This window comes from Mya arenaria, chromosome 6, assembly GCF_026914265.1.
Source record: "Mya arenaria isolate MELC-2E11 chromosome 6, ASM2691426v1".
Taxonomy (NCBI): Eukaryota; Metazoa; Mollusca; class Bivalvia; order Myida; family Myidae; genus Mya; species Mya arenaria.
The window spans coordinates 35303992-35321343 of record NC_069127.1 but is presented as its reverse complement, the minus strand read 5'-3'; the positions used below and the strand labels follow the sequence as shown (position 1 = coordinate 35321343).

At 34.9% G+C, this 17352-nt stretch overlaps 1 protein-coding gene across 6 annotated transcripts in view; it reads right to left on the bottom strand.

The window, feature by feature from the left end:
• Positions 1-17352, bottom strand: part of LOC128237403 (synaptotagmin-1-like) — a 58341-nt gene that overhangs the window by 6986 nt on the left and 34003 nt on the right. For 5 of the 6 annotated variants that reach the window (XM_052952921.1, XM_052952916.1, XM_052952918.1 and 2 more), the window contains exons 4-8: positions 16074-16199; positions 12400-12567; positions 9792-9962; positions 5596-5713; positions 1919-2052 (exon numbers count right to left, since the gene is read on the bottom strand). In XM_052952921.1, coding sequence (XP_052808881.1) covers positions 1919-2052; positions 5596-5713; positions 9792-9962; positions 12400-12567; positions 16074-16199 — 717 coding nt within the window. Of the gene's footprint in view, positions 1-1918; positions 2053-3121; positions 3256-5595; positions 5714-9791; positions 9963-12399; positions 12568-16073; positions 16200-17352 lie in introns of all 6 variants that reach the window. The other variant, XM_052952917.1, reaches the window with a different exon arrangement.

Genomic DNA, 17352 nt, shown 5'->3' with positions numbered 1-17352 from the left:
TTCTAAGTGGTAATACCCTCTGTTTCGAAAATAGAAGCTAATTTGGTCAGGTTAGGCAACGTGTTATGTTTTGCCAAGAAAAACTTCATATAAATTTCAATCTTAATTTCAATTGTGTCGCTTAATTAGTATTAAACTGTCATTCTTGATCTCACAATATTTTATTACACAATCGTTGATGAAATGACCCCAGTAACTATAAGGCAACTATGAATTAATTGCTAGATTTTCATACCCGCTCTCCCCCTCTATTTTCTCTCGCGCCCCTGGACCAGCGTTTATACGCATGGTGTCAATGTATAATAGAATTGTTACGATCATGTTCATGGTTTGTACAGAAACACATGTATGTGGTCAGTTAATTTATGCAATAAGAAACTGCACGAACACGTATTCCTCAGTGAAACAGTCATCCATGAAAAATAAAATGTCATCCCCACCCCTACTTAAACAAAAAAATGGGTGCAATAATAAACAGGAATAGGAAAGACTGGAAATGTGAGAATAAAGACACAAGACCTCACAACAATCCAGTTCTTGTAAATGGTCATTATAAGCCACTGCCAGCTGTACACTAAATGAAAGGCAACATGCACCTTGCAGGAAAAGTATTTTAATCCGGTTAGTACAAAGACTGCAAAAGCAACATCCACATTCTAGCTATTTCAAGACCGACTGTGCACGAAACAAAAACCAAGGGAGGTGTTATCAGGGGGGTTACCATGAATTAACATTCAAGTCTCATTCTAAATGGTCAATTTCCAACTGCAGAACATCTTTTTCAGCTAGGCTAATTTATATTTTGAGAGGTTTTGTTGAAAGATAAATTTTTGTTTGCATATCCATTTTGTAACAAAATGTTTCTGGTGATTAAGCTGGATTTAAATGGTTGGATACATGTACCATATTTATAAACGTGAAAATTAAAATTTAGCCAGATAATAATTAATTCATTTTTTTTTCCAAAGTAAATGAATCATAAGTTAGATTGTTGATTTACATCAATCAATATGTTTAATACAACAGTCAAAATCTGCACCAAAAGATAGACAGAGTAATTAAGCAGAAAAAATGAAAATCTCATAATACAAACATTTTAGTGTACAGACAGTTATGGATTTTTAAGTGTATTGTATTCTGTGTTCCAGAACTTTAAGATCATACTTTCCTCCATTAAAGTTCATGTTTACTACTTCAGCTTTTAAATGCTAAATTTGACAGAAGCTATGTTCAAATGCTGCTCTATTAGTTCTCAAAGCACAATGAGATTTTTTTCATGTTTCTTAAAAATCGCATGCCCGCGTAGGTTCTGCAGTTGTCAAGGGACCATTAAACGGGATAAAAGCGAAAATAGTCCATCTACTTCTACTTTTAAAATCACTTCGAACTTGAGGCTATACTTTAAGCCCACTCTTTTATCACTAAGGCATCCTGGGTTCGATTCCTGGCCAATATATATGTTTGTTTGGTGGTCGCTGAGCCGAGCGGGTTTCTTCTGGGTACTCTTACAACACAAGACTTAACTCTCACTTGATATGACACGTCACCAAAGTAAATAATATTATCTTGTAATAACTTGTTTCACAATCATTTGCCTGATTATTCAGAACTTTGTTAAATTTAACAACGTGATTGATGACATGGTTGTTAACTTTCAAATTGTTACTGCTCTGGAAATTTAATGTATACAGTTTTGATCTTCCAATGTTCTTCACACTATTTGAGCCAACGGTTTCAGCTGAACTTGTTTTATTTCAATATATTAACACATAATTAAATATTTCACGTTTAAAAGTTAACAACGATGTCGCTAATCACGTTGTTAACTTTAACAAAGTTCTGAACAATCAGCCCATTGTCTAAACTATTTAGAACCTTTTTCGCTTTCACCCCTTATTTTTTCACACACGTAGAATACCTGTATCTGTTCAAACGGAACCTCGAACGTAAAGGACTCGTTATAGTACGGATTGAGTGTGCACTTTTTAATTGTAGTTTTCTTCTTCTTCACTCGTTTGCCGTTTTGCATCAACGAAATCTTAACATAAGGATCTGGTGGAAAGCAGAGAGAAAACACGCTAGACGTCAGTAGAGATATGATAATATATAATATGTGTACACGGATAATGAATTGAGATCATAATAAAGAACAATAATAAATATCATAAATTGCATGCACTGAAAATAAAAAATAACATTGTGGCCATTTAGAGGTCAAGGTATCTCATTTGTGTAAGATATTATATACAGTTGAAATCTGTTGGCTCAAGATAAACACGACTTTCTTTAACCAAACAAAACAAAAAAAAAATTCAGTAAACACTATCCCGCTTGGCTCGATATTCTCGAGGCTCAAAGTATTTTGGCCTGAGTCCCTGGAATATCGAGCCAACGGTTTTCCACTGTACAGTGTTTAATAACAGAACTTGCACCAAAACATGCGATATTTTATTTAGAAAGTGCTTGCCATTTACACCATGATTTTTATGGTACAAAACAATTTCCAATATTAAAGGTCATGTCTATGATGCCAAGAACAATTTGTTGACAAAGTTCATGTTCTGTCATTAAACCCACCCGTGGAGTGTAGTTTAGCTCAAAGTGGCCACAACGTTTTCACATCCAAATCCCGAAAAAACGTGCTAAAGAATGTGGACAGTTCATCATGCTTCAAATTTGTGGGCTTTTATTCTCTGAGAAAAATTAAGCAAAGCTTTTGTTCTTTTAGAAAATACGGGTGATCATAGTTGCGGAGTTAGAAATCGCCCAGCTTGAGGCATAAATATCTACATGCTTTAGCAATAAGAACCCTGAAAACCGTTATAAGCAAGTTATTAAAATAACAACGTAATGAAAACCTTGGCACAAACTTATCGAGTCTGTTTCACTATTTATTTTTTTTATACATGATCGCTTTGTACATGATTGTTTTTACATACATGGCTAAGAGTATCAGTCAGAGCAGTGCTTTTTGTAAGGTTTGTTATATATTAAAATATATCTCCCAAAAGTTTGTGCCAAGTTGCAATAAAGAATATAATCATGTAACTAAAACCAAACAAAAAAATATGAAAAATATACGAAGAAACAAAACACCCTGAAACCAGTGATAAAAAAATACCTGAATTTGTTCAAAAGGTACTTCAAACGTAAAAGACTCATTGAAGTAGGGGTTGAGTGTTCGTTTCTTAATTGTAGTTTTCTTTTTCTTGAGTCGTTTAGTCCCCTGATACAGAGCTATTTTCACATACGGATCTGCATGGATGATGTAGTAGAATTAATGTATGTGTCAAAAATATAAAAACATGAAATGAAAATATTTTTTCTAAAATATCAAAATTTAACAAAACATGTCATACTAAAAAATCAATATTTGGCATAAAACTGCTTTGACAATTAAGCACTGTTAGGGGACGCCCAAGTGTGTTGATTTTTCTGAAAGGGACATAACTGTTCAAATATTTTAGCAAGAGTTATGGCACTTACTATTAATGTGTGTATTAGAATAGCGCGAATGTATACCAAGTTTCATATTTAAGTAACACAAGAACAGCATCGGTTTCACAGTTTTAGTGGGGTTTTTTACTCTCATCACATAATACAAATATGTGCACCATTTTAGCAAGAGTTATGGCACTTACTTTTCACGTATGTATGAAATTATTAAGTGATAATATATACCAAGTTTCATATTTAAGTAACACAAAAACAGCATTTGTTCTATGACCAAACTTTTTTCTTCAAAAGGCATACAAGCTTAAACTGAGTCTGAAACTAAAATGCTAATTAAATTCAGTCATAAAAAAATATTTTCAAAAAATATGCATTTGTTATAAAACGTACTAACACTATTAGACTTACAATAGTATTACAATACAAATGAAAATTCTGAACCTATTCTAGTGACTAAGTTAAAATTTAAAGTTTAAAGGTCATAATATAAAATATTGAAATACTTTTGCTAGGAATAAAACAATGATCTAGCATTGTAGATTATCGATTGTTTATAAATTTAGTTTGCCAATAATCGATTGCATAATTTTAGAATAATTCTCTATCAACTGAAAATTATGGTAAAATACAGTATAAATCATTGTGGATGCAGCTAAAAAACTAAATCTTTCACTTCAAAAAATACCAACAAACTGATTCGTTATTGTTTCAAAACTTTATACATGATACATTTGCAAGGAAATCTGCAGCCAATGGTATAAAACAAGTTAAACCTTTGATTGGTTGAAGTTAGCACAACTGCTTATTGATTGGTCAAGATTTATCCAATAATGGCTACTAACCAATCAAATCATTTAAATATACAAACTAGCCATCAGGTGTAAACCTGTGGACAACGAAACTTAACAAAGTTTTATACGATTGGCTGCTATCAATTACTGGTAACAGAGTTCTCTGGATTGTGTTAGAATCTATAAGGAGACAAAATCTCAATAAGACAACATAGTATTATCTTTGGTAACTCTTTCAGCCATTACAGCAGACAAATTAAGTTGCTGTTGTAGGATTGACCGTCTGGCTGGTTGCCAAACTGAAAGTGCAACTGTTTTGTTAAATATTCATTATTTCTGCTTGCAAATCTCCTCAGCGTCTGAAATACTGTAGAAATCTGTATTCAAAGCAATCTGTCTTATAATTCCTGAAAATTAAATCATCAGTTACGAAATGTTGGGGCTGTGTCAGCAGATGACCTGATCTACAATGGTTTGAGTACTAATAAATCTGTAATTTGGGAACAATTTAATAGTATGTAATCGATTAGTCAACAGTTGGAACTATAAAACTAGAGCTGTCACAGGAGTGACGAATACCCCCAAATGCCACCTGGACACAGGAATGGCAAACCATTCCTTTGAAAAGAGGCCATAACTCTAAGGTTACTGCACACTGCACAAATTTGTCAAGCCTTTCATGAGTTATCGTCCGGAAACCGTTTTTTATTTTTAGTAACAATGACCTTGACCTTGGCCCCACCAGCCCCAATATTAAACTTGACCTGTATCTTCTGATGTTACACCTGTGTACCAAAAATTGTTCAAATCTGTCTAGCCTTTCATGAGTTATCGTCCGGAAACCGTTTTTCTATTTTTAGTAACAGTGACCTTGACCTTGGCCCCACCAGCCCCAATATCGAACTTGACATGTATCTTCTGATGTTACACCTGTGTACCAAAAATTTTTCAAATCTGTCTAGCCTTTCATGAGCTATCGTCCGGAAACCATGAAAACCGACAGACCGACCGACAGACAGACTGACCGACAAGCTCACTCCTATATACCCCCTCAAACTTCGTTTGTAGGGGTATAATAAAGACTATTCTGAGAGGGGGACGCATAATTATACCTTAATAGTCTTAATAATTAGTTTTCATCTTGCGATGTAGTAAAGGTTAATTCCAGCTCTCACCCAAGAGATCATGGGTTTGAGCCCAACTTGTTTTTTTGTTCGCCTCTCAAAAAGGACACCAGTACTTTAATTCCAAGCCAGGAAATGTTCAAGCACAGCTTACACCAAGTTTCAGCTGGTTACAACAATATTAATATCATTTATTAATTTTACAAGAGGGTAAGCCATTTTCTCACCTGACAGTCCACCGACGTCCATTTTCTTGAGATTTTTGGCTTCTAGAATGACAACAGTCAGCTTCCCCGCTGTCGGAACATATCGAAGGGAGAAACAAATGTCCCCCAGTTTATTCTCCTGTGAAAGAAAAAGCAACAACAATGTTAAATAAATCAAAATGAGAAACATTTTTTTAGCTATTTGAAGATATATTTAGCTCTGAATTTCTTTGACATATGTTGCAACAAGTACTGAATTCCAAGATTCTAGGCAGGACTCTCCCTGATGCAGATAAGGGGTGAATGTAAGATCTGCAGTTTTGAAAGACATTGAGCCTTTAAACATTGCTACACATATTAACAGGATTATAAGTATCTATCATGTGTTTGCGGTACGGATAGAAAAATCAGACCCGAGGGCACATGCGTAAGCCGGTAATGAGGCGCAGTAATTTTGAATAACTAAAAATAGCGATTATTTATGTTTAATTTTAATTAAAAGTCATGCAAACATATATATTTGATTACGCTTTATTGAAATGGCATAATATATTGTTCATAAACCATACAATAAATGAAAAAAGAAGTGGCGCGTTGTTGCGCGTGACTCATCTAACATGGGGTATGTAAGATGGGGTTTTTCAGCACTGGTCACATGACCGGAAACACACTCTAATATGCAAGAATATTTTATCTTTTGGAGAAAACACCAGAGAGTGCAACAGGTCAAAGAAAATACAGGCTTTGAACCGACACAGTACATGTACATGTAATTAAAAGCCGCAAATAATACTTTTGTGGAAAGCATAACTTACTACATCTTTCATGTTTAAATTCTATATTTCATATAAAAAACTACCAACATTATTCATAATATCAAGGTTGTTTTATATTTTAAACAAATCAAGTTCAAAATTGGAAAACTAATGAGATAATAAAACTTTGCCAAATCTGACAGTTTGTTAAATAAGACAATAGTTGTATTATGACTATTGGTCATTGTATAAAGTAGTGTCGAAAACAATAATTAACACTGCGATATTTGGTCTTATGGTGATAACTGGTAATGATTCCACAAATACAACATCAGATATTGATAATAAAGTGTTGTATTAATAATACAAGAAACACCGCAATGCGACGAAACCAGGTTTTTAATGATTGACAGAAGAACTTCGGCCTGTGTCTGTTTTTCTATTTTTTGTAACAGTGATCTTGACCCTAGGGACCCCAATCGCAATCCCATGAAAGGTATCCATAAACTCTTCCTATTGACCAAGTTTAGTCAAGATATGTCATCCCTAACTAAAGTTATTCAGTTTCAACCGTTTTTCTATTTTTAGTAACAGTGACCTTGACCCTAGGGACCCCAAATGCATTCCCATGAAAGGTCTCCATAAACTCTTCCTATAGACCAAGTTTAGTCAAGATATGTCATCCCTATCTAAAGTAATTCAGTTTCAACCTTTTTTCTATTTTTAGTAACAGTGACCTTGACCTTGACCCTAGGGGCCCCAAATACAATCCCATGAAAGGTCTCTATAAACTCTTCCTATTGACCAAGTGTGGTCAAGTTAGGTCATCCCTAACTAAAGTTATTCAGTTTCAACCGTTTTTCTATTTTTAGTAACAGTGACCTTGACTGGACACTAGGGACCCCAAATGCAATCCAATGAAAGGTCTCCATAAACTCTTCCTATAGACAAAGTTTGGTCAAGATATGTCATCCCTAACTAAAGTTATTCAGTTTCAAACGTTTTTCTATTTTTAGTAACAGTGACCTTGACCTTGACCCTAGGGACCCAAAACGCGATCCCATGAAAGGTCTCCATAAACTCTTCCCATAGACCAAGTTTGGTCAAGATATGTCAACCCTTACTAAAGTTATTCAGTTTCATAGGTGAGTTTGACGCCGCCCGGAAGCCCGCCCACCCGAACAACGACGTTCGCCATTCTATTAACCAGGTTTCACTATGTGAAAACCTGGTTAAAAACTAGCAATCTTAATAGAGAATTGGTATCACAGTTTGTAACTGAAGTGTTTAATTTATGCTTATTGATCTGCTTTGTTATTTTTCACTGGTCTTACACATCTTTATTCACGTATTAGTTCATAAAAATATCATAGCAATCCCTATTACGGCTTGATTGTAAGAATAAAATATATTTCACTTGTGATGAAGCGACCTGTGAAATAATTTTTTACATGGAAATTCTTATTAAATATTGCTATATTTAACGGCAACGTTAAATTCAAAGAATTGTCTTATTCGACAAAGTGTCATAGTAAGCGAAATGTCATGAATGCCTTCTTTATGGCATGCAACAGCTAGATTTGTCTTATTATATCATGTAAATCCCAAAACATGCCTTGCAATCCCAGTTTTGTGATTCTATCAAGCATGCATTTAGAATAAAAAATTTATTGATTTTTTTTCTTATCTAAGACCACACAATTTCAAATAGCATTCTCTCAAAGCAGTGGTAAAATTGTACAAAATGTCTTTACGCATAACATGTATACCTTAAAATTAACTAAATCAAAAGGTATTCACACAAAATCAACAAATGTTATATAACATGCAAGTTCATTTGCATTTTTCAAGTGAACAATGGTTTTGGTATTAAAAGCAGCTGTACTCTCACAGATTGGACGTTTTGACAACTTTTTTATTTTTTGTTTTGAGGTAACCAATCAGGAAATATGGTAATCTCTGATTTTTTGTCAACAATCATATATAATTGGTTTGCAGATATTTACGCAAAAATTTGCTCTTTCCAAGACAAAAAAAAAAGTTGTGAAAATGGTATATCTGTGAGAGTACAGCTTTAATAGTCAGCACAAGTGTTTAATTTCAATCAATCGGGTGGTGGGATGTGAACAGTATTGTATCATAGCGTCAAGGACATCATTCAATACCTAGCATTTGTGTTAAAGAATAGTGTTGTAACTTATCCACATGCTAGTTATAGCATGGCTAAGCTCTGCCCACTCATAACCATTGTCATATGAGAGTTTATTATATATAATAATAATGTACAACTGGAAACAAAAAAAACACTCTCCAACAAGGGACTTAACTCTTCAACTTTACTTTATGTTTATGTGAAGTAGGGTTTTGGTTCGAGTTATGGAATGGTGTTTCACCCTACAGGCTTTTTGGTAGCACCCTTTTGCCATCATGGAGGTCCAGCATTGGCACCCTTTTGCCTTCATGCAAATGCTTCAAATAATCAAATAATTTTGTTTTATTTAAAACCTATAGTCCCATACTATGATAATAAATACATACAAACTCTTTTTTAAATATCGCAGATAAATCCTAATTATATTTATCTAAACACAATTCCTAATATTTTATGTCAAATTCATCAAGTTCAAATTCTTCTCAGCCCTATACAACGTGCCCTTTTCACCCTGTCCCTCTTCTGCAGCAGCCTGCCCTTTATAAAACCTGGCTAAAACCATTTGTGAAGTGACAGTGAATCATTATCATAATGTACGTCATGCAAATGTTCATATCCATAAATTGTTATTAATTAAACAATCTGTTACCACCACGAGTCAGAAGAAATGTACATATGAAAATAAATAAGCAAAAATCATATTGTTAAATGAAACATTTAAAGGGACTCGCTCATTTTTTTGGACAAAAAAATAGTTTTCCCGATATTGCAACTGAAAACAATTATTTTATAATTATTTAACTCTTTGATAGTATAATTAAGTATTATGGTTTTAGTAGGGTGCGTACCCATGCCAATAGGTCATCTGAGGACTTATACAAACATAATGCAATCCCATGGAAGTCCTCCATAAACTCCAACGCCCGGGCGAGAAGTAAAACCTCCTTATTATTTTTAAAAGTCGAGCTTAAAACATCTAGCACTTATTGATGTAAAACTTAACATGTCTAAATGCAACTGCTAACACTCATTAGTAATTGTTTGGGTCATTTATAAAGCTGTATGATTTGACAAAGACTTCAACATGCTATAGTTTAAATTACTACAGATGTGCATATTGTTGATTGAAACAAATATATCAAGTTTCATGAAGGTCTTTGTACCAATTTTTCAAATTGCAGCAAACATTACAGATTTCACAATACAACAAGAAAAAAGAACTCCATTATAGATAACAAGGTTATAATGTACAATATTTTTGATTTTCTTTCAAAAACAGACTAACAAACTTTTTATCTTGAGTGACCGACCTTTTCCTCATTTTCCGGGCTAGCGAGATCGCGCCACTCCTCAAGGGTTTTCCCGAGGTCGACCTGGTTCAGGGGAACCTGCACCTGTCCAATCTGATCGTGCTTCGAGAATCGGTCAAAGTCGTACACAGCAAACACCAGTGTCTTTGAAGCCACCTCAGCAAATGGAACCTACAAGAGCACAAAATCTTGATTATAATTTTTATTATTATATATATTTATTGGTTGTTTGAACAAAATTGAGGATCAATTTGGAAAATTGACTGACTCTATTAAAGCTGCACTCTCACAGATATACCATTTTTAATTTATGTCTTGGAAAGAGCAAATTTTTTGTGTAAATATCTGCAAAACAATGATTGAAGATTGCTGACAAAAGATCAGATTGCAGATTTTCATTCGAAAATTAATGTTTTATGGCTTAAACCGTTAGTCTGTGAAAGTGCAGCTTTAAGTTTTAAAAAAGGAAGAAATACTGTGTTTTACACACCTTTCTTATTGTAGTTTTGGTATTGCTTATTTGGGAGTAAGAGTGCATCTTTAATATCTTTAATAGAAACATATCAAAGATATTTTGTGTAAGAATGATGTCGCTGCCGACATCAAAGACAATAAAGAAAGATGAAAAACAGTGTTCTCCCAGGAAAATTCCGTAAATAATCACATAACGTAAATAACTGCTCAAAGACACATTATTATTTCTTACAAATCCAATTTTCTAATGTTATTTGCATTTAAAGATCGCTGGAACAAAAAAGAAATATTTCATTTTCAAAACATGCAAGTTCAATCTCCTGGGATACAATCCTCAATATGAAAAAACGATCAGTAAACTCAACTCTACATAAAAGATAAACAAAATCAGTAGTATCTTCAAGAACTTAAAAAAAACTGTTGAAACTTTAAAACGATTGCTGATAGTAAAAAGCCTTAGATGCAGTATTGATTCAGCCTTTAATGTTTCCTGAAAAAGCAATGAACGCTGCTGAGAAGTATATCTTAATGGGCATGTTCAATACAATATCAGAGACAGAATTACTGGTTCTGAAACAGTAATGATATGCTACAAGTTGACAGAAAAGCCTTCAGAACCAATTTACGCATGCCAAGCATGGCGTCTTACCACCAAATAACAGATGCCTTGCAAGGCCTCTTTCGTAAGAAGAAAGAAACTTCTTCTTTTTTTCTTCTCTTTTAAAGTCCCTGTAAATATAGTTGTTTTTTTTTACTTTCATGCCAACTTGTTACCTATACATACCTTACATCCTAATCGGTAACCTCAACATACCTTTCAACATGATTGGTTACCTCAACAAACCTTACAACCTGACTGGTTACCTCAACAAACCTTACAACCTGACTGGTTACCTCAACAAACCCTACAACCTGATTGGTTACATCAACTTACCTTTCAATCTAACTGATTACCTCAACATACCTCACAACCTGACTGGTTACCACAACATATCTTTCAACCTAACTGGTTACCTAAACATACCTCACAACCTGATTGGTTACTTCAACATACCTTAAAACCTGACTGGTTACCTCAACATGTCTTACAACCTGACTGGTTACCTCAACATACCTCACAACCTGATTGATTACCTCGACATACCTTACAACCTGATTGATTACTTCAACATACATTTCAACCTGATTGATTACCTCAACATACCTTACAACCTGGTTGATTACCTCAACATACCTCACAACCTGAATGGTTACCTCAACAGACCTCACAACCTGAATGGTTACCTCAACATACCTCACAACCTGATTGGTTACCTCAATATACCTAACTACCTGACTTGTGACCTCAACATACCTCACAACCTGATTGGTTACCTCAACATACCTAACTACCTGACTTGTTACCTCAACATACCTTACAACCTGATTGGTTACCTCAATATACCTAACTACCTGACTTGTTACCTCAACATACCTCACAACCTGATTGGTTACCTCAACATACCTTACATCCTAATCGGTTTCCTCAACATACCTCACAACCTGATTGGTTACCTCAACATACCTTTCAAACTAACTTGTTACCTCAACATACCTTTTAACCTGACTGGTTACCTCAACAAACCTTACAACCTGACTGGTTACCTCAACAAACCCTACAACCTGACTGGTTACCTCAACATACCTCATAACCTGACTGGTCACCTCAACATTACTCACAACCTGGCTGGTTACCTCAACATACCTCACAACCTGACTGGTTACCTCAACATACCTTACAACCTGATTGGCTACCTCAACATACCTCACAACCTGATTGGTTATCTCAACATACCTCACAACCTGATTGGTTACCTCAAACTACCTCACAACCTGATTGGTTACCTCAACATACCTCACAACCTGACTGGTTACCTAAACATACCTCACAACCTGACTGGTTACCTCAACAAACCTTACATCCTGATTGGTTACCTCAACATACCTCACAACCTGATTGGTTATCTCAACATACCTCACAACCTGATTGGTTACCTGAACTTACCTAACATCCTGATTGGTTACCTCAAAATACCTTACAACCTGATTGGTTACCTCAACATTCCTCACAACCTGACTGGTTACCTCAACATACCTTGAAGATGAAGGTCTCATTAAAGACGGGGTTGAGTGTTTTCCTGTGAACCTTTGTCTCATGTTTTTTCTTCTTGTCTGGGAGCAGGTAGACCTTGACATAGGGGTCTGACGTTCCTGACATGTCCATCCCCGGTAGATCGGCTGCCTGGATCACTCCGACAGACAGCTGGAATATAGAGGGTGTAACTTAATCAGCGGGAAGACCTTAACGTTAGGGTAAGACTGTCATGAAATATCTGACACAGGTAGGTCTGCTGTTTAGATCACTCCTACAGACAGCTGGAATATAGAAGGTGTTACTTAAGAAGCAGGAAGACCCTTAAGTTAGGGTCTGACAATCAAGAAATATCCACCCATGGTATGTCAGAAAATAGCTCATTGAGCTAATGTCTCTGGTTTACAAATATCCGACTTTAAATAAAGGTTCATGTATCTTGTCGGCTGTTTAGATAGCTCCTTCAGACAGCTGGAAAACAGACGAGTGTGAGGTTATAGAGTTAGACCTTGATGGAAGGGGCCGACGTTCCCAAAATGTCCATTCCTGGTAGGTTGGCAGCCTTGATTAATCCCATAGTTGGAATATAGATGTTGTAAATTCTAATAAGAGGAGGTAAACGACCTGTAGGTCAGAAGTGATCTTCCCAACCTGGCCATGCTAGGCATATATGATTCCTGAATCTCTCATTCCAATCCAAACATGGCCTTGCCCGGTAGTTGACTGCCTCAATCACTCATACCAACAATTGGATTATATATAGAGAGAAATGTAACATTAAGCAGACAGGGACAAGCCGTTCCTGACACACGCAGGTCATCAACCTCGATGACTAAGGCTGACAGCTGAAGTATTAAGTGTGTGTGAAGTTCCATGCTACCTGCATAATATATTTTGGGTCCTGAGATGCTACGATACCTCTAAGGCCGTATTCAATAAGCAACTTAGATTGAACTTAAATTTAAAATTAGGATTTAAGTGTTTTGATTTGCCAGTATATTTAGCTGACCAATAGGCTGAATGGAATCACTGAGGCATGTCTAAGGATAAGGATAAGATCAATATTGAATACTGGCCCAGGTCCCCAGTTTCATTCCAAACTCTCCCGCCATAATCTCATGTTGAAACAAGAAATTTAAAAGGGTATCCTCATGGAAATTAACCTTTAACCATTTGTAACAACAAGGCTATTTTCCATCGAAAACAAACTCGGATGTATATGGGCAGTTTACAATGTCAGAAATCTTAACATTAAAAACACTGCAAGTAGATCGGGTCGTAATTTCAATTTAGCAGATAAATTTAATGAGTAATGAATCTTAATTATTTATGCAATAAAACACTTAATTGGCAATCAATTTAACTTAGATATACAAAATACACGTTAATCACTACAATTAAATAATTCAATTATTTAGAAAGTTACAAACTACTTCTGTAGATGTACGGGGAAATATCTGAGGCTGTTTTCAATGGAAAATGGCCGAGGCGTTCCAAATGCCCTAGTTTCAGCCTAAATTACACCAGGGGAGAGAAATCTTGGAACATCTTAGATTCTATCCATGATTTACCTCACCTTTCATATGTTTATAGGTCAAAGATTTGTGAATTTTGAAACAATTACTTTGATGGCGTCACTCACTCAGACTCTTTATCTTTTTGTGTAAAGCCACAGTTAAAATACTGGCTGAAAATGTTAAACCAATTTTCTTAATGGATTGACAGAGTTGACATTTTCTGTAAACATACTTATATAATAAGTCCTTATGGAAATTGTGCGGTATTTACAAAATTAAGATAAATCTCAATATTAATTTGCCGTAGGTCTGTCTTGAAACCATTTGTATAATTACAAGTATCTCATTATTTAATAATATAAAAGATTGATAGCTTATACATTTTGATCCTGGAATCTGCTAAAGATAATTAATTACTTCCAAAAATATCTTGTTCAACTTAGTATGACCTTCAAACTTGGTAAACCACGAGTATCTGTAATATTTAAGATCTGGGATTAACTTAACATCATGTTACACTAAATAGGATGTTTTTCAACAAAAACAAAATCAAAATTTATTTCTAAAAAAAACGCCATGGAGAAAACAACAGTGCGTGTCTGTAATTTTACAGTTAAAAAATGGGACAGAACTCAACAATATATACAGCTAGAGTTGTGTGCCTTGCTGTACATTTGTGTATTGTCTCACTTTTACATCTAGAACTGTTTTTGAGATATATATGGCAATTGTCTCCGGCAACATGGCTACCAGTTTCATTTTTACATCTAGAACTGTTTTTGAGATATGGCAATTGTCTCCGGCAATATGTCTACCAAGTTTCATTTTTACATCTAGAACTGTTTTTGAGATATGGCAATTGTCTCTGGTAACATGGCTACCAAGTTTCATTTAAATATCTAGAACTGTTTTTGAGATATGGCAATTGTCTCTGGCAACATGGCTACCAAGTTTCATTTAAATATCTAGAACTGTTTTTGAGATATGGCAATTGTCTCTGGCAACATGGCTACCAAGTTTCATTTAAATAACGGTTTTTGAGATATGGCAATTGCCTGTGGCAACATGTGTACCAAATTTCATTTAAATGTCAATAAAGGTATTTGAGATACGGCAATTGCCTGTGGCAACATTGGTACCAAGTTTCATTAGAATATCTATAACTTTTTTTGAGATATGGCAATTGTCTCTGGCAATATTGGTACCAAGTTCCATTTAACTTATAGAAGTTTTTTTTATTTATGGCAAAACTTTAATTCTTTGCACATCAGCAATGCCAATGACAACTTTGAAAACAACAAGGCTGAAACCTATCCTCTTTTTGTTTCTTCCTAGGCGTTAAATTAGGAAAGTCAGATACAGTTTGCATGATATAAAGATTGTATATGAAAACAAGGCTACACCCTAATTAGGCAGCTATTTCTCCAGAGAATATTCCTGGCATTGATTTCCATGTACCTTTCTCAGAAACACGAACAAAATAGGAAAGGAGTCTTGCTTTGTTGATTGAAAGTCTGTAGAATGTGTTATCTGGTCTCCTGTTTTGATTTGTCTAAATATTTTTCTAATATCCTGTGCAGGCAAATCTGCACTATTCCTGATTTTCTGTCTGCAGTACACAGATATGGTAAAATGCCAATAGTTCGGGCAAACATTATTCATTTTATTATAATCATGCTTTATTCCATCAGTTTCTTGTTTGATTGCATTGGGAATTGCTGTACATAAGTATTGTCTCTGGCAACGTGTGTACCAAGTTTCAGTTTAATATTATTTTTTTTGAGTAATGGCCAATGTTAAAGTGTTTGCACAAAGACAATGCGGGTAGCAACAACAGCACCGTAGCTATCACAATATCCCTACTTTTTTCTTCAAAATAGAGACAATTTAAAAAAAACAAGTAAGTTTTTATTATTTACTTCCATGTTAACCTGTTGATAAATTGCCTGAGGTCGCATTAACAGATCAATTTAACATTTGATTAATTAAAAGAGACTGGATTAAGTGGTCGAACTACTGAATAAAGGGATGTCAATATTTATTTTCAAGGTTAACAACCATTGAATTTTAGAGGAAAAAGATTGGTTCTGAAAAAAAATTGGTCTCACTAGCAGATTGGTCATGAAAACAGGGTGGTCGCATGAAGGGATTTTACTGTACCTCTCCTTTCTGGAAGTCATAGTCGAGTGAGAATTGCAGTTTTCCGAGCTTCACCTCCGACTTGGTGCTCTCTGCGTCCTCATTGTCCTCCATGTTGACCTCCAGCTCATCAAGGTCAGGCTGGACCTGAAATGTAGTAGGGGAATCTTAAAACAAGCCACAAGCAACTTTTACTTCGGTGTTTTCCGCATCTTCATTGTGTCCTCAACGTTAACTTTCAGCTACTCAGACTGGATTTAAAATGAGCAAGAAAAAGTCTGTTCCGAAATATTTATACTTTTTCAAGGGTGAATCTTCAATTAACTTAATGTTACAAACAAACATCATGAGCTATAATAGATCTTGCAATAAGCTTTTCATCATAGCCAAGTAATTGGACTTCTTTTTATTTTGTCAAATTAACCATCCTTTTCTATGAAGGTCAAGAAATTTCTAGAAACCTGAATGGACAAAAATGGAAAAAAGGGAATGTCTATGGGCAAAGAGAAAACATCAGTCAGCCAAAGATTTGATAATTTCAGGATTGGCTTCAGACATAACGGGCAATGGCGTATGACACAAAGGATATTAAGGATGGTATAAAACGACTTTCGGATATTTCATTCGAGTTTATATCAGCGTCAAAGACTTTGCCATTTCATAATCACTTTTTTCTTCTCTTCTGCCTATCTTCAGCTTTGGTGCTTTAACTCTTTTGGGATTAACTATGGAAACAAGAATTATGAGATTAAAATCTATAGTTGCTGTAGAACAAATACAGTTCAATGACAGATATTTCTATTTTGGGCCATGTTTATTTAATTGATATCTGAGTATAGAATGATGTCAAGTGACTGATATTACCTGTTATTGATATTTGTTTTTACAACAAGTCAGAGTAAACACTTCTTGCAGCTTCATACAGCCTTTACAATACATGCAATCCAAATATCTGGTATACATCTACGCAGTTTTTTCACCTTCCAAATGAAACTATCGGCCACGTTGCAAACATTGATGTTTTTTTTAGTATACAATCTACTTATTGATTCACCTTTCAAATCAAACAAGCTGCCATGGAGGAAATGTTAGTGCTGTTTTTTTTGGTATACATTTTATCTACACAGTTTATTCACCTTTCAAAACAAATGATTGGCCTTGGGGCAAACATTGGCATGTTTTTTTTTGGTATACAATCTATGCAGTTTATTCACCTTTCAAATGAAACAAGCTGCCATTGAGGGAACATCTGTGGGAATTTTTAAGTTGAACAAGGGTTCCATAATAATATATTATCTAG